General features: G+C 35.4%; 1 protein-coding gene across 1 annotated transcript in view; it reads right to left on the reverse strand.

Annotated features, from left to right (window-relative positions):
* magi3b (membrane associated guanylate kinase, WW and PDZ domain containing 3b) overlaps window positions 1-15,704 on the reverse strand; it is a 161,792-nt gene that overhangs the window by 31,453 nt on the left and 114,635 nt on the right. Inside the window, exons 4-6 of the mRNA XM_073870425.1 lie at window positions 9,540-9,746; window positions 4,027-4,213; window positions 614-693 (exon numbers count right to left, since the gene is read on the reverse strand). Coding sequence (XP_073726526.1) covers window positions 614-693; window positions 4,027-4,213; window positions 9,540-9,746 — 474 coding nt within the window. The remainder of the gene's footprint in view (window positions 1-613; window positions 694-4,026; window positions 4,214-9,539; window positions 9,747-15,704) is intronic.

Genomic DNA, 15,704 nt, shown 5'->3' on the forward strand with positions numbered 1-15,704 from the left:
TCTTGATTAAATTGATTAGAGGTAAAACTGATTGCTTACATACAGTATGATACACTGGCGACATATTATTTTAGCTAAAACACAACATATTTCTTAGCTTTAAAATTAATTAAAAATCAGCGATAATGTGCTAAAGATGCTCAAACAGCCAAATAAACAGGCAGGGAAAGTTGCTGTGTGTGTTGCGAGCATGTGTGGATCCCCACTGCTGTACGTACATTATGCCCTGATGAGCTAATGAGGAGAAAAAGAGCTGTTCACGCTACAAAGAGCTTTAAACACACACACGCATACACAAAAGTATTGTGCAGTAACAAGCATGCAGCACAGTACTTTAAAATCCCTTTAAAGACCGAATCAGCCACATTTTGTTAGATACAGTGTGTGCTCGTGTGTGAACGTGCGTAATGCGGATGGAAAAGTCAAGAGGACGCGACTGTATTCAGATTAGGTTATGCAATGGTGCCCTATGTAGCGTGTGACGACATATGTGCTGCATGTGCATGTGTGCACACATCCGACGGATGAATATGCGTGTATCTGTTTATAGAGGAAAAAGCAAATATGAGTTCATTTGTTTATGAGTATCTGCGTGTGTATGTAAATTATTCACCTCCATCCTCGCACTGTTCGGGTAGCTTGGCTGTTTTTACCAGACGAGGGTCCAACCATGTTGTTGACTTTGTGTTGTGGCTACAAAAAAAGAGACATAAATTAGGCAATAGAGCTGTACTAATAAAGTCAAATGAATCGAGCCACATCATAAGGTCTCGCAGGTAAAACAAGTTGAGATTTGCAGGTGAGATTTTCAATCTTTTGTAGACAGAAAGACAGATAAATAGATAAGCAGGTAGGTAGGCAGACTGGCAGGTAGGTTGGTAGATAGGTAGGCACAGTAGGTAGGTTGGAAGATAGGTACTATAGGTGGGTACAGTAGGTAGGTAGGTAGGTACTGTAGGAACTGTAGGAAGGTAGGTAGGTAGATAGATATATTGGTAGAAGGTAGTTAGGGAGGTCGGTCAGTCGATAGATAATCATATAGATAGACAGTTAGGTACTGTAGATAGGTAGGTAGATAGGTCGGTTGGTAGGTAGGTAGGTATGTAGCTGGTCGGCAGATAGGTTGGTAGATAGGTAGACACAGTAGGTAGGTTGGAAGATAGGTAGACACAGTAGGTAGGTTGGTAGATAGATACTGTAGGTGGGTAGATAGGTAGGTATGTGGGTAAGCAGCTAGGTAGGTAGGTCGGTTAGTCGATAAATAGACATAAAGATAGACAGACATACAGACAGACAGACAGGTAAGCACTGTAGATAGGTAGGTAGTAGGTAGGTAGATAGGTCAGTTGGTTGGTAGTTAGGTAGGTCGGTCGATCAGTCTATAGACAGATAGATAGACAGACACACAGACAGACAGGTATGTACTTTAGATAGGTAGGTAGATAGGTTGGTCGGTCGGTTGGTAGGTAGGTTGTTAGGTAGGTAGGTACTGTAGGTAGATCGATAGACAGACAGATAGACAGATAGATAGATAGATAGATAGATAGATAGATAGATAGATAGATAGATAGATAGATAGATAGATAGATAGATAGATAGATAGATAGATAGATAGATAGATAGACAGATAGACAGGTAGGCAGACTGGCAGGTAGGTTGGTAGATAGGTAGGTTGGAAGATAGGTACTATAGGTGGGTAGATAGGTAGGTTGGTAGGTAGGTAGGTACTGTAGGAACTGTAGGAAGGTATGTAGGTAGATAGATATATAGGTAGAAGGTAGTTAGGGAGGTCGTCAGTCGATAGATAATCATATAGATAGACAGTTAGGTACTGTAGATAGGTAGGTAGATAGGTCGGTTGGTAGGTAGGTAGGTAGGTAGCTAGGTCGGTAGATAGGCAGATAGGTTGGTAGATAGGTAGACACAGTAGGTAGGTTGGTAGATAGATACTGTAGGTGGGTAGATTGGTAGGTATGTGGGTAAGCAGCTAGGTAGGTAGGTTGGTTAGTCGATAAATAGACATAAAGATAGATAGACAGAAAATACAGACAGACAGATAGGTAGGTAGATAGGTCAGTTGGTTGGTAGTTAGGTAGGTCGGTCGATCGGTCTATAGACAGATAGATAGACAGACACACAGACAGACAGGTATGTACTTTAGATAGGTAGGTAGATAGGTTGGTCGGTCGGTTGGTAGGTAGGTTGGTAGGTACTGTAGTTCGATCGATAGACAGACAGATAAACAGACAGATAGGTGGGTAGGTAGGTAGGTATATGGGTAGGTAGGTACTGTAGGTCGGTAAGTACTGTAGGTCGATCGATTGATCGCTCGACAGACAGACAGACAGACAGACAGACAGATAGATAGATGGATGGATAGATGGATAGGTAGACAGGTAGACAGCTAGGTACTGTAGATAGGTAGGTAGATAGGTTGGTTGGTAGGTAGGTACTGTAGGTCGATCAACAGACAGACAGACAGACAGACAGACAGACAGATAGATAGGTGGGTTGGTAGGTAGGTAGTTAGGTAGGTTTGTCAGTTGATAGATAGATAGATAGATAGATAGATAGATAGATAGATAGATAGATAGATAGATAGATAGATAGATAGATAGATAGACAGACAGACAGACAGACAGACAGACAGACAGACAGACAGACAGACAGACAGACATGTAGGTAATCTAGGTAGGTAGGTGATAGATGATAGAAAATGTAGGGAAATTGATTAATAAATAATGATATTTTGGTAAGTAACTAGTCTTATAAGTGAAACAAAAAAACTTAAACTGACATATGTTTGGAAACCGTAAAATATTTATGATTCCCGACCCAAAGCGTGCAAGCGTGCACAGACGTAGACGCCAAACAAAACTTGTCTCTGTTCTTTAAAGGGTATCTAGGCCACACTGTGAGCTATATTTATTCTTACACTGTGACAGCTCAACTGTTGACTTTAAAAAGCAACACTCCTTCTTCCACATGCGAGAAACATCAGAAAAGAGCGGGGCGAGAAGAGAAAGTGATAAAGCAAGCGTCTGTCAAAATAGAAAAGACAAAACTGTGTGGATGGAGCCTTAAGATATTGATGGTGGTGTTTGTTAATAATGAACGATGGAAAAGAGAGTCTAATTTATATCTATATGTTTTTGTGTGTGTGTGCTATATGTCAAAGTTTGAAATTAATGTTTGAAATCAAACTTTGATGCTCATTAGATTATGAGACTTCAGCCTGGATTTCACAGACAGGGTCGCATATATATCTTATACTGTATCTGAAGAGCCTTCAGCAGTAAAACACAATTTTGAAAACACACAGGCATGCATCTGACAAACTAAATTTGCATACTAATGCAAAACACAATAAAAACAAATTAATATAAAAGCAGTAGTATTGTACACGGCCTGTACGACAAAAACAGTAACAAACAGAAAGCAATAACCTCTGTACAATATACAGTGCATCAAATCATATGAAGCCCAGCGCTGTGATAAAAGACATCTATTCTTTATAGGCTACGGTGTATAAAAAGTGTTTTCTCAGCTTTTCTTTGTATCAACTTGAACTTATGTTATGTCATCAGTGGATAAATTGCATACAATTGCATTAAATTTAAAGCATTAATCAATTTGAATCTTAAAATATTTCTATTTTAAAAATACCAATTTGCAGTCATCCCATTTCTTATCACTAATATCAGGACTGATTTTGTGCATCGCGCCAGCATGCATTCTGTTTGATCTGATCTTAAACAACCTGCAAAATGCATAAATGAATGATTTTGTTTATATATTACACTTATATTAAACTGCATTTCAACCAAGCTATTTTATAGTGAAATAAACCACAGAATATTACATCCATAAAAAAACAAAACTGTGCTTCATCTGTTAATCTTAAATGCTAAACTTATTTTATTATAACAGTGCTATGAGCCTTGTTATGTATGAACCACTGACCCAAAATGACAACCTAAATCTCTCTGTTTACACACACACATGCACGCACGCACGCACACTCACTCTATGAAGTAGACCATGCCGGTCTCCGTGTAGGCCATTTCCCAGTTGTACGGCAGAGGTTCCAAACTGTCGTCCCTGGGTAAAGAGCTCCAGGTGCGAAGTTCCAGAGTCCCTCCGCCGCCTGTGCTGCCACCCCCGCTGGACTGAGTGTAACTGGGTACAGCCTTCCTCCACTCCTCTGTTCTCTCTATAAAAAGGTAAAAATACAATGCAAACTACGGTAGGAAGATAATTTGCATGTCAAAGTAGGACGGTACCCGAGCAAACCATTTTCCTCTTTCACATTTGCACCAGAAATAAATATCTATAAATGTTCCTTCTTTTAAAATGACTATAATACATTATATTTAACCATTTTTGAAAGACAATATGAGTGGTGCTACACAAATTTACATATCATACATATTGATGTTTGCATGCATCTACTGATGATGGAATTCACGAATATTGCTGTGGCAAATTTGGCAAGCGTTAGATGGCGAAGCAGTCAACAACATTGCAATAATACAAAAATGCACAAGGGAACTGCATCTGTCTGTGGTTGTATGTAACAGTAGTAAGCATATGCCGGGCGTATGCTATTTTTCCTCTCTGTAAGCACACTTGAAGTAAAAGGAGCCTGTTAAGCCTGTTAAAGCTGATATTGAACTACTCTGTTGCAGGGACACTTAACGCACCATCAAATGTCTCTTTTAACATAAGCCGAGGGATCGTTTACTTGAACGCATGTTCAATGACTATTCTCTCTCTTTGAACTTTTGCCAAGGCTGGGAGTGAATATCTCACCAGATGTGATTTTAACTTGTAAACATGCAAAAGATTCAGTCTAGAGCAGTGGTCCCCAACCGCCGGGTCGTGGAAAAGTTGTCATGGGTCGCAAAAACGTCTTGAAAAAAATGCGTATAATGTAATATATACGGTGTTTTGTCCTTTAAGCTTCAAATTTATCATTTCCACTTTTCTAATGGGCCGCCTCCCTCTTTAAACGCTGCATGTTAAAAGTATGCAAGCTATTTTAACGTGTTTGCTATTGTTGTAATAAGCTTTAGAGACACTTGTGAATGATGGTTGTTGCACATCGGTCTGTTATCGTGGCAACATCTTCGAGCCCCTAAACATGACACAGCACAAAACAAAACTTGATTGGTTGCTTGGTTTTTTAAATACAATATATTTGCCAGATATCGGTCTATTAGTATTTTTTGTTATTACAGTATTTTATACGAAAATCAGCTGCCCTGCTGAAAAGGCCAGTATGACTTTCATTATTGGTACAGGCGGGTTTATGCTGGTTTGGTGCCAGTCTAGCATCATAGTAGTGCTGGGCAAAGATTAATCTCTCTGTGCTTTGTGTAATAATTATGTATATTTACACATACACATACATATGAAGAGTTTGGTTCCAAAACGCGATAAATGCCATTTTTGAAAAAAAATGAGTTACTGCCAAAATCTGTATTCTATCAGGTCAGTAGTTAAAAGTAAATTCTTAATTTTACGCAAAATCCAATACCCGCCGTGATATTCTATCATCTTTTCTCCCTTTTTCCCAAAATGCGACAAACGACACTCCTCCTTTTTTACAGAACGCAATAAATCCATTCCTGATATTACAGCCCAGTCACGCAATGTAATATAACAAAGTAAGTGTTTTGGTTAATGCCATTAATGTTTATTTTTTAATCATTGTATACCACTAGTCAACTAAATAAATATAAAATGGTAAAGATGAATGCACATTTATACATTGATTTAATAGATTTATAGCATTTTGAAATAAAAAACTGTCATGGATTTATTGCATTTTGTGGAAAAAAGAATTAGTTTTTATAATAAATCTTTGAAAATCAAGTTATGGATTTGAATTTTTTATGTTTTTATAACCTAAAGATGCTATGTGACAGTTTGTAACAGAAAATAGTGGTTTTCATCTTGTCACTTTCTTGGTATAGAAAACACGTTTTTACCGAAATTTGTCAAAATGGATTTATTGCGTTTTGGAACCAAACTCTTCATATATACATTTCATAACATTTTTATTTATATATCATATTTTTTGTGTATATATAATATATTATAAAAATAAACATAAATATATATACACATGTAAATGTTTCTTTAATACATACATGAATGTGTGTGTATTTATAGATACATAATAATTACACACAGCACACACTCATATCTTATGCAAAAAATCACTTTTATTTTGTATGCGATTAATCGAGATTAATCTTTGCCCAGCACTACATTTATAGCCATATTATTTTACTAATTATACTTAGTTAGGCTAGTTACCTATTATGATAATTCTAAGGAAGCTGGTTTACCAAAGAATTCTGATTGATTAAACTACCCTGTGGATTGTTCAAATTCAGTACCCTTTCGTATTGTTTGGGATGAAAACATCCACTAAATTAGGTTGCTGTTAAAATGTATGACAAATATTTTTATTTTTTATTTTGTTTGCATAAATCTGTTAATCAACATCAGTCCTGATTAAAACTACTAAATGTTTACAAAAATTCCAGGATTTTAACTCTTTAATTGCCAAACTCATAAGTGATGTCACTGATTTGGGGGAAAACACAAAATGACTTATTTTCAATATAAAAAGTGATCGTGGACTGGAATTTTTGTATCTTTTATCCCAGTCTTGGGCATGTCAAAGATCAGTAAGAACATTGGCTTTGATGCGTTGTTGGTTTTTGTGTAGCATCAGATTTCATTTTTTCTCCCTCATTTACTGTTCGTGGCGGTTTTTGGCCCAATGACTTCCATTATAACAACATTTTTTTATTGCAAGCCATGACACCTTATAAACGGTGTTGGATAAAGTTACTTTTAAAAGTAATGCATTACAATATTACGTAACTCCCCCAAAAAGTAACTAATTGTGTTACTTAGTTACTTTTCATGGAAAGTAATGCCTGTGTTACTTTTAAGTTACTTTTGCGTTACTGTGCGTAATTCTACATTAACATGTTCAGATTAATTCAGTACATTATTTTATTTTAAAATTTAATTAATTAAACTGAAAAGTAACTTGCATTACTTTTTTAAAAAAGTAACTCAAATATTAATGTGTACATTTATAAAGTAATGCTTTACTTTACTCGTTACTTAAGAAAAGTTATATTATTACGTAATGTGTGTTACTTGTAATGTGTTACCCCCAACACTGCATATAATCATGCATTCTTGATTGTTGGTGGTTTTCCATTTTGCAAAGAGGTAAAATTTTTACTGTTGATTACCAGGTGGCACCATTAACCCTTTAGATAGGCCCGTGCGAAAACAAAGCTTAGTTTCTGGCTTGTACATGTAGTTATATAGAGTATAACAACATATTATTGTGTGTGTGCGTGTGTTTGTGTGTTGTATTTTTCAAATCATTTTTCCAAAATATTTGTCAATATAAGATTTGTCACCAAAAACCATTACATTTGCTGAAACACAGAGAAAGTTATGGCCAAATTAAGACTTTAAAAGCACCCTATAGTGTATGAAAGCATCCCAAACATTCATAAGGGTTTAACAGCCCAGTAGCAACTGGATCTGGGACCTAAAACATAACTGTATGCTGGTAGCAGCTTTTATGACCTTATGAGGTTTATTTTCTTGGCTTTCAGAAGCTTTTATGATCTTATAAGGTTGTATTTTTTGGCTTTTACAACACCAGTTTTTATGATCTTGTCTGCAGAACACCTTCAACACAAACACACATACATAATATAGAAGAAAAGATGCTGAAGATCTAATATCACTTCTTCCTGGTGACAATCGAGGCTTATAAAAGCAAATGCACAGGTTCATTTACCAGTAAATATCTAAATCGTTTGTTAAAAGCAGGCGTTGGCAACTTGGCACTAAGGTCATGTACTAGAGCTCATGCACACACAAGCAAGCTATTATAGGCCATGATAACATTCTTACCATATGCTACTACAGTAAACACAGACTCTCAAGCATAAATTAGGCCCTAAGCTTTGAAAGCACAATCATGGTTCTTCAAAAGGATTGTATAGTTATACTGTGAACTAATGAGAGCAGTTTCCTCATGTTAAGCTTGCCTCGCAGTGGCAAGTTCTCCTTGAGATAAAGGACAAGGTCCTCATCTGTGAGATCATATAGAGACGAGTGAAGCAGACTGCAGAAAATGACTGTTGCCCAAATGACAAACTGTCCTATATAAAGCACTTTATATTGCACGATTGGTTCCCCCCTTAAATTAAAGTACATTGGGAATATTATGTAAAAGCTGCCAGGATAAGTACTATTGGGGAACTGGTGCATTTTGGGATGGTTTTCCATATAATATTACCCATAAGCCCTTGCACCTTTGAAACTATATGCAATGATTTAGCTTTGGATGTGAGGCTTAAGCCTCCACAGCATTTTATGTGTAAACATAAAATTAAGCAATAATCAATTTAAGTTAATATAAAGAACTCATATGCAAAACTTTAAGTGCATCAGATATTTCTTGTAAATTGCATTTTTTATCAGGCTCTTATGTTTAAGTTCAGTAATTTCAAATGCCTTATTTTCACAAATATCACTTTATTCATTTCATTGGTATTCAGCCCCTCCAGAAAAACGCGATTATGCAATCGCATGATTCAATGCATAATCAGCCAAAAGTCTGCATATTTAACGCACATTTTTTTAAATACGCCACACTTTCGCCACATAATTGAAGATTTCTGCTCGCAAAATATACAGGGCTTGCATAATCCCCACATTTTCGTAGCAAAAAGCCATATATATCTTAACAGAAAGCTGAAAAATGTTGCATTTAATTCACACATGCGCAGCCATGTCCCCTGTTGTCATGGGAATGTTAGGAAGTGATGTAATTACGTGACGTGAACATCAATGAAAAGCTGCAAACAGTTTTTGCAAGTTCTCGCTGTTTTTGCAAGTTCACGCAATTTTGGCATGTTCCCGCAATTTCACCGCATAAAATTGCATAAATATCCCGCATATTCCATCAAATTTTTTTAGAAAACGTGCCGCAAGATCAAGGACTTTGCGTTTTTCTAGAAGGACTGGGTATTTAACAAGTTTAATTGTTATTACCTGCAAAACTCTGTAATTGCATGCAAATATATATCCACTTCTAAAAATAAATACATTTTAAAACTTTGGTCAATATACTAAAATATCTGGTATACCTCCTTTTACTGGGTAAAAAACTATTTTAGCTGGCGTTCATTCAGTTCTTCTTCCGTTTACTTAGAGGACTTTGCTGAAAAATCATTGTGGCATTTAATGGACTCAAAAACCGTTTTTCTAAATGGCCTGAGGCCGGGATTAAGTAAATTTGAAACGAAAATATTTGATGGACGTATAATACGTGCCAAAAGCATTAATATCATTACGTCATTTTTGACTGAGGTGGTGTTTAGCAGATTTTATTTTTATGCTAAGATTTACATGCAAACACAAACAGTATGTGACAAAGGTCTAAGTGTAAGTGTCTAAAAAACACAGAATAACCGTTGACTGACCCGGGATGCCGTTTGGCAGCTGTGGTCGCTCTTCATCTTCTTCCTCCTCAGGAACGACACTGTCCTTGCGGTCCATCTTGCTGACAGAAGTGGTTCGCTTCCGTTGGACCTCAGAGCCATAATCCTCTTCAAACAGAACCTGGTCAACCAGGTCAGGCTGAACCAAGTTGGGTTCAGCAGGGGGTTTAGGGGTCCCATAGAAGTTACCTGAAGAGATTTAAAAGAAGACCCATCAAATGTGCTTTTTTGCCTGTGAAATCCAGACTAAACTCTCATAAAATGAGATTTAGAGGATGAATGTTTGGTTTCAATCATTGATGACCTTACTCAGTATCAAGTTTGATATTGTATTTTGACAGCATGTTCCTTAAATAATCTAGGAATATTCCCAAAAGTAAATCACAAAAAATTACTTGATCTTACTGGTAAATAACTTACTGGAGTTACTGGTAAATTGACCATATTTGCCACCTCTCATTTACTCTCTCTCTTTTTGCTTAGGAGTTGTAGGTGTCGAATATCCATATGTAGTGTGAAATGTTATACATTTTCAATTTGGTGATGCTGTGAAAGCGTTAACACTCACCACTGGATTCAGTAATGAAACTTCATATCTTTTCTTGCAAAATTCAGCTCATTAATATGCAGCGCAAACAATTGTGCAGCCAATCAGTGAAGCAGCATGAATTTAAATGAATGTGTAATTGGCTGGTTTATACTGTAGCGTGTGTATGTGTCGGTTGAAGGTGCGAGCTTCATTATCTCCTCTTGATGTCACACTAAGAGAATCAATCTAAGTATTAGACGCAGCCAATGGATTCAAATCAACCGTTCAACCTTCGCTAATTATATGCAGATTAATTTAAATGATCTAAATTTGTTGTTTTGTTTGTTCGTTCCCTTCATCCTGAAAATAAATATGCATCCCCTAAACATAATTGGAGTCGGTTTAAGGTCACAAAATATTTTTTTCAATGTAAAATATAATCCTTATCAGTCGAGTTTAATCTCCTTTTAGACTGTACATTTTAAGATGCCAATTTGGCAAATAAGAACAGAAAGCACAAGGGAATCGGCTTTTTCACTAGCAATTAGCTACCGTTGATAACACCGCACACCTTTCATGAATATGCAGTGATGAATGTTCATCTAATCCTTCTTCATTATACTAATTAGATCTCTTTTTATCCAGTGTCAGGGAGTAAGGACACATTCTGTGTTGCTTGCATAATATTTGGTATTTATTGTGCGCATCCTTATGCGTAACCAGTCTGTTATCAAGACTATAGTCATGCAAAGCTTGATAAATTATAATAATAAGCATAAAATTTAGGCCAGAACCTTTGCTGGCTAGAACCGCCCACGTAGAGAGGTGGGGTCAACTGATCATCATGTAAAACAACCAATTACAGTAAACTTTTATGTTTAATGTGACATTAAGGCTAAGTAAATCTAGGCTATGCAGAAACCAACCAACTGTTTGAATTTATTTTACATTTATACTACACGTTTTATGTTGTTCATTATCAATTATGGTAACACTTTACAATAAGGTTGTATTTGTTAACATGTCAATGCATGAACTTTCAATGTACTTTAACAGCCTTTATTCATTTTAGTTCATGTTCATTTTAACATTTATTATTTAATTATTAGTAACCAAAAGTTGTAACTTTTAACATTAGTTAATGCACAATGAACTAGCATGATTGTATTGTCATTAACAAAGATTAATAATAAATGTTAAAAAAACTATATTCATTGTACTTCATGTTAGCTAATGCATTTATTAATGTTAACAAATACAACTTTAGTGTACATTGTTACCAAAATGACTGGGTATTTAATATGTGACCCTGGACCACAAAACCTTAAGTCACACATGTTTTTGTAGCAATAGCCTATATGTATCTGTATAGGTCTAATTTATTGATTTTTCTTTTATGCCAAAAATTATTAGGATATTTAGTAAAGATCATGTTCCATGAAGATATTTTGTAAATTTACTACCATAAAAAAAAAAATATATATATATATATATATATATATATATATATATATATATATATATATATATATATATATATATATATATATATATATATATATATATATATATATTTATTTATTTATTTATTTATTTATTTATTATTAATATGTGTTGCTAAGGATTTCATTTGAACAAGTTTAAAGTGGACATTTCACAAAACTTTTTTTAAGATGTCAAATAAATCTTTGGTGTCCCCAGAGTACATATGTGAAGTTTTAGCTCAAAGTTTTTGGGTGTGTCCTTTAAAATGCAAATGAGTTGATATCTGCGCTAAATGTCAGTGCTGTAGTTGGATAGTGCAAATTAAGGGGCTGTATTATCCCCTTCTGACATCACAAAGGGAGCCAAATTTCAATTATCTATTTTTCACATGCTTGCAGAGAATGGTTTACCAAAACTAAGTTACTGGGTTATTTTTGTCAAATTTTCTAAGTTGATAAAAACACTGGAGATCCAATTATAGCACCTAAACATGGAAAAAGTCTGATTTTTAATAATAATAATTTGATTTATTTAACTTTCAGATGATGTATAAATTTCAATTTCCAAAAAATTGGCCATTAGTTTTATGGTCCAGGGTCACATATAAAAAAATATGTAGTCCCAATACAACAAAAAAGCTTTCAATGGTCTGTATACTGTATGTATTCGAATTTCATTGTGGTAAAAGCTTATTTATTCCCTTTCATTTAATAATAAAGTATTGTGTATTTCTTTGCTCAATTTAATCTTATTTCCTTTGATTTCTTGTGAATTACTCAGTCAAAACTCTCAGTCAGCAAAAGAAATCCCAACATGATGCCTGTTCATTCATTTATCTATGACTCACCAGACAGTAAGTACAGTGAATTGTTCTGCAGTTTATTTCTGTACACAGATCGGCACCCATAAGATTCTCTGCGTCTGTTCGCTTTCAACAAACAGTAAATCTTTATTGATCTGGATCAAGTCTTAATTCAACCAAGCTTTCTTAGACAGGATTATATTAAAAGCTGCCTTGAGGGCTGTAAATGTATCAACACTACTGGAATGAGGGATTTGGGAACGTCTAGCATCTTTACTATTGCACAAGCACAGACTCACAGAGACATTCAATATGTTGCCAATCTAAAACACACAGCATCAAATACATCAGATGTTTAGTACAGATGTCCAAGTGCGTGAAAATTTCACATTTTGACTTCATGAGTAAATATGAAGACTAGGACCTCATATATTAAAGGGTACATATCATGAAAGTCTGACTTTTTCCATGTTTAAGTGCAATAATTAGGTCACCATTGGTTCTATCAAACTAGAAAATGTGAAAAAGATCAACCCAGTAACTTAGTTTTGGTAAACCATTCTCTGCAAGCATGTGAAAAAAATAGGTCATTGAAATTTGGCTCCCTTTGTGATGTCAGAAAGAGATAATATCGCCCCTTAATCTACACTATTCAACCACGACACTGCCATTTAAATCTAAAAAAAATAAGTTGCTCTCCATTTAATCGTATTAATGTCAATGAGAAATAACTGAGATAGTAAAGAGATCTCATTTGTGATTTTTCTTATGGGTATGAACTGCCGTTGTATAGGATATCCAAGAATCTTTTCAACACTTCTCCACAAAATAAAAATACCAAACAATTTGGTGAGTAAATAAAAAACTTTGTTTAGTGCCTGGGACACATTGAGTGGGACACATATGGACATTACTGACTGGCATGGCTCCCTGTCCCAACAGGATATACTTGGCATAAGTTTCGCCCCACTATAGGCATGGAGCGACACTAAACTACACTCGCCTGGCACGCTACAGTATCTGTCTCTCGAGATGGAGACAACCAAAGACACCAGACTGCTGACAAACACACACACAGCTTTGTTGCTTTTCATTAATGAACAGAATAGTAGAGAACTGTCACTTCAGAAAATAAATAGAAGCAATTTTTAACTTTTTTTTTTACTTTGTTTCTGAGCCACATTTAAGCTGCTATATTCATATATCAAATATTACAGGACTGCTGTAACAGACTGCTAAATTTACCTTCCTTATATATCTTTTTAGAAATTCACCCCGAACTCAGTACAGCACGCTTGCACCGTGTAAAGCTGTTCTAATGAATCACTGTCTGTATGATTCGGAGACTAAATCTGTCATACGTTTTCGAGGTTACAGTTTGTCATTACATCCCTTTAGCAAAGATGAATGCCTTGAGGTGTTGGTGAAGGTTTTAACACTTCTGCTGGTAGAATAACATTAAAACTAAACTAGATTCACATTTTCAGAATTAAGCTTTTCAATTTTCAATGTTTGGTAGCCACAAAAGGCTACACACTTAACTCTTTCACCACCATTGACGAGATATCTCGTCAATTAAGAGAAAACGCTTCCTCGCCAATGACGGGATTTTCCGTCTTTCCGCAATACCGCTATTATCCACCAGGTGGCGCCCTTCCACAACTTTTTAAACCGGGAAGTATTGCCCTATGGCAAGCGGCTGCATGTCCGTGTCTGTTTTAAAGATCGCTCTGAATGGGATCTCTATGAAAAGTCCGTCACAAAAATGGAATTATCTCAGCTTTTTGCTCAAAATGTGGTGTTTTCGCAGAAACCTACCCATATTCAAAAGCTGATTACAAAAAAAACCACTGAAGGTAGGATGAAACGGGTTTTTTTTTGTTTGAAAGCAGAGGGTCTGTTCTTTCATTTGGTATATTGTATGTTTACATATTTAAAGAAGAACATTTTCTGGAAGGCATTAAACTTTGGTGAAAATCATGAAAAACGCTGGCGCTGGCTGGCAACTTTTTAAAAAACGCTGGCGGTGAAAGAGTTAAAGGGGACATGTTAGGAGTAGGGCTGTCAATAGATTAAAAAAATTAATCTAGATTAATCGCATGATTTCATGAGTTAACTGCGATTAATCGCAAATTAATCGCACATTTTTATCCATTCTAAATTTACCCTAATTTAACACTTTTCAGGTTTTTAATATTCTAATCATATATACATATATAGATGCTTTATGCAAATGTATGTTAACAACAGCCTGTTTACATTTTAACAGAATCACCAGCCATTGTTTTGTATATGAATTTTCCTTTCAGAAGATTTTTCTTTCTCCGTTTTTGTTTGCTGCTGCATCATTTGTGACCTGTGCTGGCAATTTGAGTCGGAATTAGCAAATTTAAAAAAAAATAGTTGTTCATATTTTGACATTCTCTATTAAAACATAGAACAATGCATGATTTGTTGAAATATAACAAAATATGACAGAACTACACGTGTTTGAAAGTTGAAAGAGTCAAATTACCACAAAAATGTCCACATCCATACATTATATTACCACATCAATACCTTAAAATCACTGGTAAAACTAATAGATTTAGCACACACAAAGCAAAAACATCATCAATGTATGTTCAACTTTTTTTTTTCTTTTCTTTGATTGACATTGTGACAGACTGCTTAAAATCTAAGTGATCTAATATAATGTTACACATCAGATATTTTTACCCAACAGTTAACCAAACATTTACTTAAAACATAACAGATTATAGAGCCTACCTGCGTGAATTCTTATCAAAACAGATATTTGAAAAACTGTAATTTTGTGTAGATGTCTATATATCCGGGTCGCGCACTCGCGCGTCTGTGTGCACGCGCTTCAGATATCAGTCAGCCAGCGTGAGGGGATCGCTTTTGAGTCTTGTCGCTCTTAATAACTCTTTAACATTAATCAGGTACCGAACTTTATCTCTCTTAATGACTATTTTAACATCAAGCAAGTCCTGCAGTCTATTTTCTAAGTCATGCATAAAAGCGAAACCAAAATGAATTGAGGCGCATTTTTGTATTAGATTAAGCATTAGGAGGACGGTAACGTTACACCTCTCAGACGTATAAATAACGATCATATCAGATGTCCAACGAGCATTTAGAGCATTGGATTTGGTAGACGATTTATAATGTTCTTATTTCTATGAAAACCTTTTACTCATTTAGAGAGAGTCACATTTGTCTGCGTCTCTGTTCATTCAACTATGGGCTGGACCAAGGGTCAAACAGAAATTGCGCGTTGCGTTAATCTCCGTTAATAAAATTAGTTGCGTTAAAATGAATTTGCGTT

Source organism: Misgurnus anguillicaudatus, chromosome 8 (genome assembly GCF_027580225.2).
Source record: "Misgurnus anguillicaudatus chromosome 8, ASM2758022v2, whole genome shotgun sequence".
Classification (NCBI taxonomy): Eukaryota; Metazoa; Chordata; class Actinopteri; order Cypriniformes; family Cobitidae; genus Misgurnus; species Misgurnus anguillicaudatus.